Source organism: Pundamilia nyererei, unplaced genomic scaffold, assembly GCF_000239375.1.
Source record: "Pundamilia nyererei isolate P.nyererei 1_Seehausen unplaced genomic scaffold, PunNye1.0 scaffold00269, whole genome shotgun sequence".
Taxonomy (NCBI): Eukaryota; Metazoa; Chordata; class Actinopteri; order Cichliformes; family Cichlidae; genus Pundamilia; species Pundamilia nyererei.
The window spans coordinates 71,964-89,126 of record NW_005187670.1 but is presented as its reverse complement, the minus strand read 5'-3'; the positions used below and the strand labels follow the sequence as shown (position 1 = coordinate 89,126).

The window sequence follows — 17,163 nt, the reverse complement described above, 5'->3', positions numbered from 1 at the left end:
TCTTCCTGTTAAAAGGGAGTTTTTCCTTCCCACTGTCGCCAAAGTGCTTGCTCATAGGGGGTCATATGATTGTTGGGTTTTTCTCTGTATCTATGAAGTACCTTGAGGCGACTTTTGTTGTGATTTGGCGCTGTATAAATAAAATTGAATTGATTCCAAAGATTTACCCTCAAATGCTTAAAATCATACAAAATAATGTTGCTAGCATCATTATTTCATTCACATAAAACCTCCCACAGGTCTGAATGTGTGTTTAGGTATCATGGTGATGAAAACAAGCTAACCTAGCAAAATCGAGCAGGGATCATTAACGACCACGCGTATATGACGGTACGCCTCAAAGACCACACCTGGTGTTCAGAGAACTACAACTTGAACCTGCTCTTCATTCCACAGAGTCCCTAATTAGACCGAGACCATCGCTAACCCTAACACGTCATTCAGAGTTGCTACGGTTGCTGTTAGTGTCTTTAGTAAAAGGTGTTCTGCTACAACAAAACTGGTTTCTCAGTAGGTCTCAAGGTAAACCTGTCTTCTCTTGGATTCACAAACACAATAATAAAAAAATACTTCTGTACTGTACAGGCTTGCTTGTCCGATTTAAGTAGAAGCTTTTTGGGCTCTATTTTCAGTGTTTTTACTTAAAGGTTGAAAACTAGTGCCTTGGGGTCTTGGGGTTTTGCCCCAAGATCTAAAAATCTATCAATCAAATCTAACATCAGCTCAGCAGAAACCTTAAGCTTCAGGGTTTGAGAGCTTTAGACTGAACTGCCGAGGTTCAAAGTTCGGCCTTTCTGGCTGTGAAACTATCCCAGCACTTTAGCTACCGGCAGAACTTAAACTTTAAAATGTTAAAGAAACAGGACTCCATTAAGAAAAGGTGTCAACAAACACTTTGAAGGAGAAAATAATCAGACTGAACCTGATAAATCAGAGGCCACGAGTTTTGTTAATAATACTAAGTTAACTGCACATTACAGCCTTTTTAAAATCATTTATGTTTTCGGTCGGCTGAACGCGAACGAAGCTGAATCAGACCATAAACACATTTGTGACCCATCAGTCTCAGCAGGAAGTCTAAAGTAAACACTAATTTGGTGTGAGAAGATGACCGCCGTCCCCTCCGGCCCTCATCTTCCTTTCAGCCCCTCATAAAGCAGCAGCTGCATCGAGCCAGCGTCCCAAAGCTTTTGTTGCTCCTCATCAGTCCTCCTGGTCTGACCTGCCGTCTGTTTTCCCTTCTCGTGAACTCTCGTCCATCGGCAGCGGCGAGCCTTTACCCTCAACGTCCCCCATCAAGTCCATCTGGCTCCTGCTGTCGCACTCCTGCTCCTCCTCTCCTTTTCTGAAACTTCCCTCCTGCCGCTCTGTCACCTCCTCAGACATCTTGCCGTCCATTTCCCTCTCCTCCCGTCCTACTCCTCCCTCACCGCTGACCCTCAGCATCGCACTGCCGCCATCCTCCTGCTGGTCCTCTGGGTCCAAGTATCCAAGGGGCCCCAGCCCCTGGAGGTAGCCCCTCATCAGCAGCTCGGTGGGCTCCAGCCCTGCAACTGCAACGCCTCCTCCGCCTCCCTTGTCCCTGGCCTCCCTCTCGGCCGCCTCACGCTCCTCGGCCTCCCTCTTGCAGTATGAGTAGCGGTGGTTCATGTGCTGCGAGTACGAACCCGAATGCGAAAAGCGCTTGCCGCACTTGTCGCACTGGTAGGGCTTCTCTCCAGAGTGCAGGCGTGAGTGCTCGATCAGGTGGTGCTTGTGTTTGAAGGCCTTCTTACAGATCTGACACTGATGCGGACGTTTTCCTGCAGAAACACAATGGAGGGTGGGACACGGTCAGGACGGACACAGCTGGACACGGAGACACATAGCAGAGTGAATCAGCACATGACAGACAGCTGCAAACCCAACGAAGGAACAAGAAACTCTGAACAGTTACAGACACCGAGGACGTACAAACACTACAAAGAACCAGGAAACATTTGTGTTTCCAAGGTTTTCCAACTGCATGAAGACCTGGAAACTGTCTGGACTCTGTGGATGGTGTTTATTAATTAATCAGGTAAGAAGATTTTAGACTTTATTTTGAAGTCTGGCCTAAACTCAGGCGCAGCTCCACCTTTATGGAACCAGATGTTAATTATCTTTGGGCCACATCTGGTCCACAGCACAACAGCTGTAACTGGGCATGAAGTGCAGTAACTAATCCAGACTAGGCTGAATGAAATGTGGGCGTGTTAAAAATGAATTTAAAAAATGAAAAATGGAAGTGATGTTGTCCATTTATCAACCTGTCTGCTGATTATTTCCACGGTTTATCACTTCAGCTCTGATCTACATGGAAAACTCTCACGTGTTTTTTCATAAAGAGACATAAATCTACAGCTGGACCAGAAAAAAATCTCTTAACTCAAAGACACAGCTGAAACAATCACCAATCAGAAGACTGAACTACAGATCTTTGAAACCTGTGCGGTGATTGGCTGACGGTAAAAAACAAAAACAACAAAACAACAAAAACATGACAGGTTTGAACTAAAATCTTCAACTCATCCTTTTAACATTTCATCACACCCTCGGTGTCTGTCTGTTGCCATAACAACAATGAGGCATGCTTGAGACACCACGAGGTAACGCGAACCTTCAGCGGCCTGCGGTCAGCTGCGATGACATCACAGCTCCGGATTTAAATTTAAGGAGGGGCAGGAACCCTAACAGCTGTAACAGCTCCCAACACACACACACACACACACACACACACACACACACACACACACACACAGAGCTGGTTTACTGGTACTGTACAGGCGGAATAAATTTATGTCTGAACAGGATGCTTCAGCTGCTGCCAACTGGCAGGCTGAATGCTGCCCAATCACACGTCCCACGCACACATGCACCAAAAACATGGCTTTACCCCGACACACACACACACACGCGCAGATCATAGCCACAAATAGACCCGGAGCGCCTGTAACATCCACCATAGCTGGCATTCTGACACACACACACACACACACACACACACACACACACACACACACACACACACACACACACACACACACACATAACTGAGACGGTAGATTCCTGCTTCGAGTGTTGGAGGTGGGAGGGAAACATGAGGGTGATGCAACTGAGTGAAAGACATGAAGGTAGAGCAGGTCTGAGTCTGTGAGGACGGCACACAGGTAAGATCAACCAAACTCCAATATTAGCACAAACACGCAGGTTTGACTTCCTGTATCAATGGGAACAACAAAGACGTGTTCTCATGTTTAGCTTTTGTTCTATCACATGTCAGAGGAATGCAAACAACACATGATTATCATTCCGTGAGCCTCCAACTCCCAAATCATAAACCCCACTTTACTGTAACACCAGGACAAGCACCGAATTTGACGACAGGAAGCATCAGTCTGACGTCCGTCAATGAAAAATTACTATTTAATATTAAATAATAAAATCATTAGAACGACGAGAAAACAAAAAACACAAGTAAAATCAAGATGAATGTGAGTGTTCAAGAACAGAAAACTAGTCATTACCATGTGTTACTACCTTTGATAACGAGCAGCTGAAAGGAGGCTCCATGAAATGCTGTAAATTTGCTGCATGTTAATGGGTCATTAAGTGGAAGTGATGTGGGTTAATGTGTGAGGCAGGATATGAACCAAACTTCATTTAAAAAGCACTCATTTTATCTCCAGAGCAGTGAGAAAATGACAAACTGAGCTGACGCCGTGCAGCCAGAGTCGTCTGAGGGTGTGGCTCTGCTTAACGCCACAGATTACCTTTATCCGTGACGCAGCGAAAGGCGTGAAGATGAGACACCAAACTAGTGAAACACTGACTTTATTCAGGACATGCTGGGGGGTCGTTTAGGATTTTGATTTGGATCAGAAGAGTCCTGCAGAGAAATCTCATGAAAGCATTAAACCCCACAATGCTGCAGTCTTACTGAAGCCTCCACATTCATCACATTTCCTGCGGGGCGACTCGGTAAACTGGGACGCTTTAATAAGAACAGTGTTTGCTGCTTCACCTTTCCTGCTGTGGTGTTATCATAAGTTGTTTGTTTCCAGTTTAAAAATGGAAAAAAAATGGACCATCTCTCGGCTGTAATTAATATTTCCTTTTGATCTTCACACAGTCATGCAAACATGCACTCCTCCTCCTCTCTCAGTGTGAATGAGGTGCTGCTGATATTTGGGGCGCTGAATGTTTTTGTACTGCTCTCTGTATTAAAGGCTGCCTACCCCCCGCTGAAAAGAAAGGCGCATGTTAAAAGGCCACGGCCTGCAGAGAACAAAAGAGAGAAGCAGAGCTACGAGTGGGGAGCTACGTGAGGAAACAGAAGAGTGAGGACAGAGGAAATAAGGAGGCATTGGGTGGGTAAAAAGAAGTGTCCAAGTGTTATATATACCTGTGTGCTCATATTTGTGTCTTAGGAGGGAACTGGTCTTCTGGAATGTTTTGTCGCACAAGTCACACGCGTACATACCACTTTCAGTCTTCTTAATCTTCTTCCTGGAGAGCAGCGAATCGCTGTCTGTCAGGTCGTCCAGGCCTGACAGATAGTCCGCCGTGCCGTCCAGCAGCTCCCCCTGAGACAGAGACAGAGCTTCAGTACCCCGATAATCCCACACCTGTCAGCCTCGCGCCACGAGACTCCCCCCCACCGCCTCTATGATCCCAAGTCTGGACAGGGCTTAAAGGCCCAACCCGGTAAGTCCCCCTCACCCAGGAGACTCTGAGAAAGAGGGGTGTGTTTACAGATAACAGCTGACAGCAGGTGAGCTGAGGTCAGAGGTTTACCACGAGACCGGAACAAAGCGCTGACCATCATTTTTAGTTTCAATTTCAGGAACTTTCCCAAAAAGTCCACGCAGCTGCTTTCATACAAATCATCCAAGAGTCAGCGGTGACCGGCGCTTCAAGGGGCAGGACTTATGAGCTGTTTACCTTTGGTGCTGCTGACAAACGGTATTTATGATGGCACAGTGAAAAACTCTCAGCATTTCACTAAATCCAGATTTGATCTGTGATTTGTTTTCAGGAGATGAACTTCCCTTCTTTACAGGAAGTGAAGTTTTCTTTTAAAGGGCAAAAAATTCTGAATCTGAAGGTGTTCGAGTCTTTTGTGGAACCAGCCTCTTTTTCTCTGGCATTACTTCCACACTTTGCATTTTTAAAAATACTCAGACATGAAACCTGGAAAACTGACTACTTTCAGTCGGAGCAAACACATCCCGCCCCATAATGAGACCAGTTAAATGTAGACGCCACAGTGGAAACGCTGAAGCTCAGCTCATAGGTCCCGTGGCAGGGAGACCCTTTAAAATTCTCCACGCTCAACACTGGCTGGGTCAACAATACTTTTAACACATCACTATACAGACAGCTGTAAGCCCCAAGCCCAACAAACAATCCCTTTATCCAACTTCTGTGCTGTGGAGCAAACACGTCATCATGATCAAAGCTAACGGAGCTGACGGCGGGTTTGGACTGCCAGCCGCCATGTTGTGTGATGGAGATGAAAAGCCCTGAAAACTAACAGCCACCTGTTGTCTTTGCTGTTATCTGTCCAACCATGAGCCATGCACGGCCAGTTTGGAGGTTTTTAGTGCAACACACTCCAGTCTGAGCAGGTCAGGGTTACCAAAACCTGGGAATACTGACCCTCCATGGCTCCTGGCTGGCTCTGTTTAGAAGAAAGAACAAACAAAACAAAACGCATTGTCCTTACTTTACATGATTTTTACCTGGAAGCCTGGTTTCCGCTGGTACTTTCTCCTCTGCTGCATTTCAGTGAATGTGGTTGCCCCAGTGGCGTAGGTGTAGGCCATGTGAGGCAGGAAGCTCATGGGGTCAAGACCCGGGTAGGGCCTGAGGCCTGGGATGGTCGCTTGGGCAGGAGTCATGAAGGTGTGTGGGGGAAATGCTCCATGAGGTGGAAGGGAGGTGTAGACAGGTCCGCCAGCAAAGGCATTAATCCCAAAGATGGGACTGGTGCTTTTCTCCAGTTGGTGAATAGCATTCCCTCCACCATCAGATCCCAGCACCTCCTTCTTAATGTTGACCAAATCAAAGGGCCCAGACACCTGCTCTCGCCCCAAAGCCTCCCCGTTGTGCTCTCTGATTAAACCATTGGGTCTGGGCCGCTTCTCTCCGGCGGAGGTGCGCTTCTGCGCCATGTGTTTGGGTAGCGACAGATCCAGCGGTGTGTCCCCGCGGGCTTCCTCCGAGTTCAGGCTGTTCGGAGTGTAAGAGCTACTCTGAGAGTGTTTGGAGGAAGTCGAGGAAAGGTTAAGGGGTGATGGAGTGTTGCTTCTCAAGTGGTCCAATGATTCTAGTGGTTTTTGCCCTGCTGTTTGCCGGCTGGTTGTAAACTGGTGGGAGGACTCGCAAAAGCCATTAGTGAAGCCTCGGTGTAAATCTGTAGCTGGAAGTGACATTGGAGACCGGTTCAATCTGTGGTTGACTTCTGGTCCACTGCAGTCAGGAGGTGGTGACCTTTTACCGTGGTGGTTTTGGCTCTTCCACTGGGCAAACCACTCCTTGACAAACTCTTGAGGGAGGCCAACAGCAACTGAGATTTTGAGCAGTTCCTCTGAGTTGGGCTCAGTGTTCATGGCGAAATAAGCTTTGAGCAACGACACGTGATCCTTGAAGTGGCTGACGGGGCTGGTGGCTCGGTCGTTGCTGGAGACCTTGGAGGACATCCCTCCCTGGTGGCCAGCGGGACAGCCGTCTGCCGGTTGCAGGACGGCTTTTATTTCCTCGTTCATTTTGCACAGGTAGCGCTCGTGTTGGTGCAGGGGGATTGGCCCGGGGAAGGTCTCCTTGCAGTATTGGCAGGAGAATGGCAGGAACTGGTTCTGGTTTTCATGTTTCTTTTCCTCACTGCTGAGATCCACAGAATGGCTTGGTTTCTCCTTCTTAACATCCTCTTGCCTCTTAGACTCGTCGATCAGACTCTTGGCCTCATTGACCTTCTCCAGTGTGTAATCTATGATGCTCTTGGTGGGACTGCCGTCGCCCGTCACCAGGAAGCCACCCTGAGTTGCCTTGGTCTCCTCCATCTGGGCACCTAACTCCTTCATGTAGGACCTGAGCTTGTCTTCAGGGCTTCCATCCATTTTTTGCCTGTACACCGTGTTGTCCACAATCTGGAGCACCTTCTGCACCTCGCTCAGGTTGTTGCCAAGGGATCTCACGTAGCCCAGCATTTGGAGGTCCAGCCCAATGCCTCCCAGATGTTGAAGGGGACTCTGGGAGGAGTTGTGAAAACCCAAGGGGCTTCCCCCCCGCCCGTTCAGGTAGACCCCGGGTCCCCCAAACGCATGCTGTGAGGCCATCAATAGCCGGTAGTCGTTGAAGTCCATCGGCTCAGGTTTTATGTCCAGCTGACGTGGCTGGTCTTGCTGCCCCAGCGGGCGCCCGTTTTCAAGTTTGTGGCGAAGCTGGGCCAGGGCGGGGCTTCCAGGTGATGAGGTTGTAGAGCTGGGAGAGGAGCCGAGTTTGCCACCATTTCCATTGCGTACTCTTCCATTGAGGGCAATCAGGCCAATGCACTTTTTGCTGCTGATGTGGGAACTGTAGGAGCCGGAGTGGGAGAAGCGCTTCTTACAGTTGGAGCATTCATATGGCTTCTCACCTGAAACACAGCCCAACGTCTGGATTACTTCTCAGCCCACAAACGTGCTCTATAGTTTAACGTCAGGTATTTACTTAAAACATCATCATTCGTCCACAGTTAGTCACCAGTGTGATCTTTACACCTTTGATCCAGAATTGGAGGTGGTGCTTTTCCTCCTTCAACACCAGCAAAGTGTATGTTATCCATTCACCATCTCAGCTGCTGACGTCCAGGATTAACTATGAACTGACCCTCTGGCACATCTTTTAGCTAACGTGTCCCCCACTGTTATTCAGAGCTCATAATATCGGTTCATTCGCTGATTAAAACAATTCAACGATAACCAGCAACTGTCTGAATAGTTGTTTGTTTGCTGACTAACAAAAATTGAAATGAACAAACAGATCAGCAGCGAGATTTTGGAGGCGGTCCAGATGTTCTATTTTAGAAAGGTTTTCTTTTTAAATACTTCATTTTAATGAGGTGCTTTATGAGTATACTTCACATTACTATGTATGATACAGTAACTGACGCTTTGGGTTTTGGTTTTAATAATCAAATCAATGGAAAAATCAGTGGATGAATCTTCAATAAAAATAGAAACCATCATGATGAAAATGTTCCTTTTTTGGAGCTGAACTGCTTCGTGATCAGATATGAAGATGGGAAGTGAAACTGTTGACTGTCAGATGTATTAATACTGTGGCTGAAGCAGAAGCCAGACAGTCAGATGTGGAAACACAATCAGCGTTTTATCAGAGTCGATGTAAACGCGAGGAGGACCGGATCAGACCCGTGTCTGCGGAAAGTTTCAGCTCTGATCCGGCCCTCAGAACTCCACTCACCGCTGTGAATACGAAGATGCTCCTTCAGGTGGTGCTTGTACTTGAAGGCTTTTCCACACTCGCTGCATTTGAACTTGCGGTTTCCAGTTCCTTCAGCAAGCAGTGGTGGCTGCAGAGAGAAAAACAGATTTGAAGTGATGGAGGAGGAGTGGGAGTCGCTGCAGAGAGGGAGCACGAGCTAACGGGGAATTTAATAGTATTTAGTGAAGCAGATCTGATAGGCATTCTGAGAAACGGCGTGGGTGGCGCTGTGCAGAGGTAACACTTTCTGGTGGAGGTGCATTCCCAACATTTGAAATGCAAATACAGAGATAAACAAACACAAACAGTCGGGGAGCGTCCTCCCCCCTCTGCTGAGTGGGAGCTCAAATCCTTTCGTCTCACATGCAGATGATCGGTGAAGGAAACACAAACCTGAAGACTTGTTTCTGTCGTCTACAGCAGAGAAAACAGCTTCAAGTAAACGCTCTACTCTCTGCTCTGATCTGCACTCATTCACCATGAGTTCAACCCCAGAGGAGACTCCACAAATGCAGGAAAGCAGATCTCCTGGGATCCAGCAGGGAACCTCTGCCAGGACCTCGTTATTCCAACATGAACCAGCTTGTCCCAGTCCCTCACACGCAAACACAAATGTTTTTGTTTAAACTGAAATTACCGCTGAAAGAAATTACATGCTTTGAATCACCAACAAAACTTCTTAACCACCGTCGTTAATGATCACGTCTTTGTCTGCAAATCTTACCAGTTTGGACTCAAATCAAACACAACCTGCACGAGGTCCATCCTAACCAAACACTGCTGCTCCCAGCATCCACCCACCCATCCATCTGTCCGTTCACCATCCACCCTCCCACCCATCCACCTGTCCACCCATCCATGCAGGAACTGAGGACTGGTTAAACTGGATAAAAGTGGGTTTGGGCAGTTTGTGCTGACTGAGCACTGTCACGCGTTCCTTATCACACTGTCATGCAGTGAAGATTAACTGTATATATATATGTAACTGCATTAGTGTGGCCACTGCTTGAAGCAGCCACATCACGGCAAGAAGCAAACAGCTGTGAGTGTTTGTGCTGCATACTCAGGAGCAGTCCCGGCTGTGCGAGCACAGCCTGAACAGCTGTGAGGCCGTGCCATACAGATGTTTTACCGCAGCACTCAGCAGCACAGTAGAAAGCCTGTGAACAATGATTACTGAGTGAGGCGCTGCTGTCGGGGGCAAACCGTGAAGACTGAACAGACAGATCTGCTTCCTCCTCACCGACGCACACATGCCTGTTCTCTCTTTAACAGTTTAACTCAGGAAGTACACAAATAAACGGCCACTTAGAGGATTATGAGTCTTCAATCCAGCAGGGAGAAGACCATCTGGTGCTGGTTAAGGCTGGTGGAGGGGGGGTCAGGTATGAAAGCTATTTGTGCTTCTGTGAGGAGACCCGAGGTCTAAACTCAGGAAATCTCATTACGATCACAGCATAATTGGAAAATTGAATGACTCAGTGCTTAGTTACCGACTCTAATGTGAGTTTTTGATCATGAGGGCCAGCAAACAGGCGTGTGCAGGAAACATTTAACACCAGCATATGATTAGATTACTGTGTGACACCCTGCCTGCCACCGAGGCTGCCCGAGCATCAGAGGAAGGCCGTGAATCTAATCGGTTCCAGCAGCAGCAGCTGATGTGGAGTCTGATGGCCGGAGGAAGTCAACGCACTCACACCTCCCACGCACGACACATTACAGCTGCTGAGAAAAACACCCAGAACGGAGGTGGTCAATAATGGAGCAACTGGGCAGACTGGAAGAACTGGGAGGAACTTCATTCATGTGTTAGACAGCAGGAAGCCACGTGGATCTCTCACCCTTCTAAACAAACAGAATGAGGCGGCGTTCCTCAGGGCTCCGTCTGCGGTCCTCTGCTCCTTTTGACGCAGCTTAAATTTCCAGCCTTGGTGTATTTTTATCTGTTTTTACCCTGCAGGGACCACAGCCGCTGATTAATTACTAATCTGAGTCATCGCATGTACTGATGGAGTTCCCCGAGCCTCCCTCCTCCGCTGCTCAGCATCCACAGCTGATGCAGTGCAGTGTCAGCACCTGACGGCAGCTTCTTCTCTGATCACTGCAGTTTTCTGTCTGTTAGTGAAGCCAGCGTGGAGTCAGTCCTAACGTTTGAAGACTGTGTCTTTATGGATTTCATACTGGAACTCCTGTGACAGACTTTTAAATAAAGGTTTAAATGGATGTAATAGGTGTGCGTTACCTGGTCTCTGGCAGGCTTGTGTGTGGTCATGTGACGGTCCAGTTGAGCACGGTGGCCGAAAGTTTCAGCGCACAGCGGGCAGGGGAAGCTCTCCTCGTTCTTCTCGTGACGGTACTTGATGTGTTCCTTCAGAGACGTCAGGCGCTTGTAGCCGCGATCGCAGTACGGACACGTGAGCAGCTGGGCGAAGTCATCCTGCGTGTCGGGTCCAAGGTCTGTAGGTCAGAAGTCAGGAAAGAGACAATGTCCTTAACCCTTTATTTAGACAGAAAAGTCACATGACCGAAGCTCCCAACTGTTTTGAACTTCGAGATGATTTTACAGTCAAAATGATGAGTCTGGGATTGAAGGTCACAGAAACACACATCATACTAAAGGTTGCGGTCGGAGTGGCACCAGTGAAATCTGAATCTTCTATAATCTCGTTAACAAGCCAGCTTGTTGACTTCTCTCTACAAAGCTTCAGAGTCATATGTTTGAGCTGCCAGCTTTTTGACTAATAATCTCTTTAAAAATGATTAATCGATTTGTAATGCTCAGTTTGTCTTCTCGGTCTCTCACCGTGCTCGCTCTCATCCTGCCCCGTGGCCTCAGGCGTGCCCAGGCGCGCCACCTCGTCTGGGGCTTCTGGATAAATGACGGCAGTGTCGCTGCGCTGCAGGTACTCAGCGATGCACGCAGAGTGACTGTCGCCGTCCTCCAGTTTACGCTTCAGGAAGTACTCGTCCAGCTCAGGGATGCCCTCTAGTCGCTTCCCTGGATGCAGGGACAAAGCTCGTCCGGTCAGAGGACCAATCATCACACTGCAACCTCAGAGGACCCGGCATTGAGCCCTGAGGGACTCCTAAACTAACATTGCTGGGTCCTCTGACCGCCCATTGACCATTATGACCAGGGATGTCGTTTACTTCCTCTAAAGTTACGACAACAGCGAAGGAACGCGCCCACACCAATAAGCAATCCCACAGTTTGTATTAATTACTCGGGAAATTATGTGAAAGACAAAAATTCAGCAGGACATTTTACATTACGCTTTTAATTACGATCGCTAATTATCATTAGTCATTATCATTAATTAGCTTTAATTACTCAAATAAATAAAGATGAAGAAAGACAAAAAATATTATCCCAAAGAGCCGTACAGTAAAGTTGAGTAAAAAATGTATAAAAAAACAAAGGAGCAAAGTATGGAGACAGAGCTAAAAATAAAATGAGACAAATATAAATAAAACCTCTTCTGACGGCGATGACGCTGATGGGTGACGATTGATTGTGTGTGATCTCACCTGCACTGTTTTCCACAGCGTGAGGAGATGCCTCCGGGCCCACGGCTTCAGACTCGTCCGTCCCCCCATCTGTCCAAACACAACACAGGAGCACATCATTTACCCTGCTCTTCCTCTGATGGAGGCTGGTCCCTTCCTCCTGTATCCTCCCGAGTCATGGGTATCATTTAGCTATTCAACCCCCCCGACACTAATACCTGCAACTACAAACAACTATAAAAATATTCATGACAAAAACAGTGAGAAAATGAGAAGCAGAAACCGAACATGAGACCAGATTTAAAATCAAACAGAAAAACTACAAAACACTTAAACATGGCCCAAAACACCGCACGCTGACCTCTGACCTCACCAACTCACAGGTGACCACGTGACTCACCGATGCGTCTCCAGGCATGGGGGTCCTGGAACCCATCTCCGCTCTCGGCGCTCTCCTGGTCACGGTGGGACAGCAGGGCGTGGCCGACCCGGGGCGACGCCTCCAGAGCGGGCACGCCTGCCGGACTGCCCTCCTCCTCATCCACTCCTGCGCCACCTCCTCCGAAACTGTCCTCGTCATCGGTGTCTGAGGTAGTTTCCGCAACGTTCTCATAGTTTAGCACTGAAACACAAAAGAAGAGGGGGTGACCTCTGACCTTAGTGTGTTTGTAAACACGGCGTATGTTCTTTAACAAGTGTTAAACAGGAAGTGAGAATTGGGTGTTCGTGATTGGTCTGCAGTTGTTCTGCGCTCTGATGTGAGCGGCCACACTACGCTGACATCATGGGAACGGGTTAATCTGGCTCTGATGGCGTTTCCTGCGGCAGGCGGCGGCGGGTTCCCACAGAGCGCAGATCCTCCTCCAGCTACACGCAGATTAGCCCGTTCATAATATGATCTTTGTCTGCAGCCTCCCGGACAACTGCACGACAGGTGCAGATGAAAAAGCACGACGGAGAAATCTGCTGACCCGGGCTGAATACCAAGGACGGGGGGGGGGTTAACCCTCTGTGATCAAACAGGCTCGCTGTGTGGTCCCAGGACACGTTAGACATCAGACACAGGCCCCGCCCACACATTCTTTCACTCCAAAGGCAGAAAACACAATAGCAGAGAGTGTGTGTGTGTGTGTGTGTGTGTGTGTGTGTGTGTGTGTGTGTGTGTGTGTGTGTGTGTGTGTGAGAGAGAGAGAGAGAGAGAGATTGGGTGCACACAATCAATCGATCACTAACCAGGATCATCTAATCAATAGGACAGGGGTGTCCCCAGGACTCTTAACTGGGGGACCCCGGTGGGGGGGTGGATTCAAACAAAGCCTGTGTAAGCTGGCTCAGCTGTTAGTGTCTGAGGGGGAGGGGCGGGGCAACAAACCGTGACTGCAGGGTCAGAATATAAACACCAGCGTGTAAAGGAATCCCCCAATCACAGCCCGGCCTGCTATCAGTCTGTGGACAGTCCACAGGATATGCTCACGTCTATCTTTAGACCCTCATTCAGTACATCATCAGTACCAGCCAGGTATGTGCACACCTGGACACGAATAACACTTGTATGGATGAGGAGCCATCACATCCATATCCATGAATACATATCTAAACACAGGAGAGCCAAAAGTATCTGGACAGTCACACTCTATATTAGGCCCAGTGTGTCCATATACTTTTAGTTTTTACCTGATTTCCATTCTAAACTTTCATCTGCAGTGTTAAACATGCGTGTGTGTGTTTTCTATCTCCTCAATAATAGCTTATCATCATCAGTGATGCAGAATGGGCAGGGCCAGAGTCTACCTGTTCTCAGCTCTGAACCACATATGTGACAGGCTAAAGCTCCGCCCACATATGTGGCTGATGGTCTGGTTACCTGCAGATAAGCACCAGTGCCTTTTATCACTCATGTTAAACTTTAAAAACCAAAGCGTTCGTTTTCTTTGAGCACTAATGGTAAACACACACACTTCCTCCACTTCCTGTGGACACCGTCACAGAGCAAGGAAATAAACACTTTATGCTTAGAATTCCACCTTAAACTTCAAAGATAACATTCCACCTTAAATCCTCCCCACCATGATTCCACCTTAAAGCAGAGAATGCCACAGCAGGCTGAGGGTCCCGTGCCCTGATTGGTCGGTGGGCAGCAGGCACTGACCTCCCAAACAAAGGCCATTCACGCTGCTGTTTGCCTGCCAGGTCACATGACGGAGGCAGAGTGGCAGATGTCACCGGGGGCAACTCAGACAGCGCGTCCACCCCCCCAGGTTTCAGAGGGTCTTTGAGTCCATTCAGGGACAAAACAGACGACACATCACAGAGCGCCGCTCCTCCTCATACAAAGACACATTAGCCCCGCCTTCTTCCTCCTCCCCGGGTTTCATCTTCCTCCTGCTCCAACATTTCTGTCAGACTGGGGGAAGGACAGATCGAACACTGGCTCAAGTGTCCGTCCGTCGACTCACACACGAAACACGACGATGTCAGAACATCACACTTACATCATTCATGATGACATCAGTCTGCTGACCCAACACACAGGCACACACACAGCAAAACAAAAAAAACAGAGAAGAAGAAATGTCAACAGAAACACGACGGAGTCAAACTGCCTGCACGGAGCGCTCACCTGGCAGGTTCTACTTCCTGTTTACGTGTCTCAGATCAGCTGTTGATCACATGATCAGACTGATTGACCACTGATCACTTCCTGCAGCAGTGTCACAGCTTCATGGAAATCTCCACCTGACTGTCATCTCTGGCAGCCAATCACAGCTCTATATCTGCTGTCGTCAAAGGAGCTTGCAAAGAGAAGCGTCTGGACTTCTTTAAGTTGTAGCTCCTTTGACTACAATGACCCGGATGACTGAGAACCTTCACAGACATATATCTGCTGTCAATCATCTGTTGTGATGAGTGGGCGGGGCTCCACAGTGCCTCCACAGCAGCTCTCGGGCTGAAATGGGACCTCCAGATGTTTGCTTCATCCCTGCAGGCTTGATCATTCTGACATGCTCCGCCGCTCTCATAACATCCAGCCATCGATGAGGTCACAGAGGGCGTCCCCATGCAGGTGCTGCGTCCGGTTCCTGCCGTTCGCTGTGAGGTAATGAAAGCAGCTCTGCCTCCTCTCTCACTCTCTCTCACTCTCTCACTTGCTCGCTCAGAGCAGATCACCTGAGTAACGGGGGAGGGGGGAGCCACACGTCGCTGAGGAAATGAGGTCGCTGCCTAGCGGCTAAGAGCTGAAGTGAATCATCATAGGGAGAGCACATAGGTGAATATGGGCAGAAGTAATTGGACACCTGATGTTACACTCACATATGGTTTAAATGGACAAAGCCTCACAGCAATAGTTTCAGCTAATAATTACACTGCAGAGCCTAAAGTTTGTGGACAGCTCAGGACTCACATATATAATGTTTAAATGGATATGGCCTTAAGATCTGTCCACATAGTTTTGATATTTGAGTGAGTGTTTCTGTGTGACCCAGTCACCAAAAGTATCTGGACACATGGTCCACTGCTAACAACATCTGTATGGATTTGACCACAAAGCCTGAACGCACACTTTTGCTTGTGTAACACGTATATATTCAAAAGATGGCCGAGTCAAAAGTATGTGGACAGCAGGCCGTGTGACATGACACTGGTTTCACACGCTGTGATGGCGCCTGTGTGGATTACATGATCGGTCCATTGCACACGGACTTCCTCTGAACGCACCAATCATCACCTGAAGCACCAACCCTGCAGTTCCTCTAACGCCCAGTAGAGGCTGCTTCAAACGGTGAAAATCCCACCGTAGGTTCACGCGTTTCTGCTGACGAAGCAAACCTCCACCCGAGCTGCACCTATGGACCGTGTTGGTGCTGCTGGAGCATTTTTAATGACTTCATCTGCTGCTGTTGGAGGGGGGGGGGTGAATTAAATTCATTCTTATTTATCAGCAGGAGTCAGCGTGCACACACACACGCACACCCCACTAACCATCAATGGTGCTGCTGTGGAGAGGGTAAGCATCACCAAGTTCCTGGGTGTGCACATTTCAGAAGATCCCGCCTGGTCAAAGGACACAGCATCGTGGTCAGCAAAGCCCAGCAGCAACTCCACTTACTCCTCAAACCATCCAAATACATGTGGGACTTCATTTGGATGGTTTGGGAAAATATTATATCAAATAGATGTCCCCACAAGGATACGAAAACATGTCTGTGTCTGTGTGTGTCTGTTATCAGTGTGAAGGTGTGACAGCAGCAGTTCCTCTTTGAAGCGTCGGTTCTGAAACTGTTAATCAAGTTTTGGCACCTTGAGTGTTCAGGTCGGTTACAGCGGCGCGTTGGCCGTCGACCTCCACCCAGAGACAGCAGCAGATAACACACACACACGCACGCACACACACACGCGCGCACACACACACACACACACACACCCACACACACACACCCACACACTCATCTTTCAGCGAATGTCACATGTCAAACATATAGAACATGCAGTGCACGTGGAATAAGTGCAGCACGCTGACGTCACTTCCTGTCTGTCGCAGAGACAGAAATGAGAAAAATAACATCAAACATTCAGTTTGTGTAAATCATGTGAATTTAATGTAACAACTTAAAAGACCTTTGTGTCAGTGCCAGGCTCACAGCCTTCACTTTTCTCGATCGATCGATCGATCAGTCAGTCAGAGACATCGGTTGATTCATCGATCGGTCGGTCGTTTCTCTGCAGCTGAATGATGTTTACAGTTGAAGGAAGGAACTCTGATCGCTCCTCAGGTTAAAGGAAATAATCAGAGCCACGGACAGATGTGCTGATGATTGATCCATACATGAGCAGGTGTTTATGACTTCAGTGTGCGAGAGCCGTGACGCCGTCACAGCCTCGGTTACTCACAAACACCGGGCCTCGCTCCATCAGTTCAGCAGCTTCACTGACGGTTAGCGAGGAGGTGCCAAGGTGATGCCGGCCTCGACCTGACAGCTAACGTTACTCCTATCAGCAGCTCCGCCTCGCCGTGCCGTCTGATTACAGACGCAGCAGAGAGGAGGCGGCGGCTGCGCAGCACTGATAACAGCCCACACCAACCGAAGGAGGACAAGGAGGTCAGAGGTGTGAACAGCGCTCTGCCTCACTGCTGTTTCTGCTACAGTT

At 48.5% G+C, this 17,163-nt stretch overlaps 1 protein-coding gene across 4 annotated transcripts in view; it reads right to left on the bottom strand.

The window, feature by feature from the left end:
• Positions 1-103: 103 nt before the first annotated feature.
• Positions 104-17,163, bottom strand: part of LOC102207379 (zinc finger E-box-binding homeobox 2-like) — a 36,350-nt gene continuing 19,290 nt past the window's right edge. For 3 of the 4 annotated variants that reach the window (XM_005750323.1, XM_005750324.1, XM_013915208.1), the window contains 8 exons: positions 12,416-12,637; positions 12,037-12,105; positions 11,312-11,506; positions 10,751-10,965; positions 8,485-8,593; positions 5,763-7,657; positions 4,424-4,604; positions 104-1,802 (listed from right to left, as the gene is read on the bottom strand). In XM_005750323.1, the coding sequence (XP_005750380.1) occupies positions 1,204-1,802; positions 4,424-4,604; positions 5,763-7,657; positions 8,485-8,593; positions 10,751-10,965; positions 11,312-11,506; positions 12,037-12,105; positions 12,416-12,637 (3,485 nt within the window). In that variant the 3' untranslated portion in view covers positions 104-1,203. The remainder of the gene's footprint in view (positions 1,803-4,423; positions 4,605-5,762; positions 7,658-8,484; positions 8,594-10,750; positions 10,966-11,311; positions 11,507-12,036; positions 12,106-12,415; positions 12,638-17,163) is intronic. The other variant, XM_013915209.1, reaches the window with a different exon arrangement.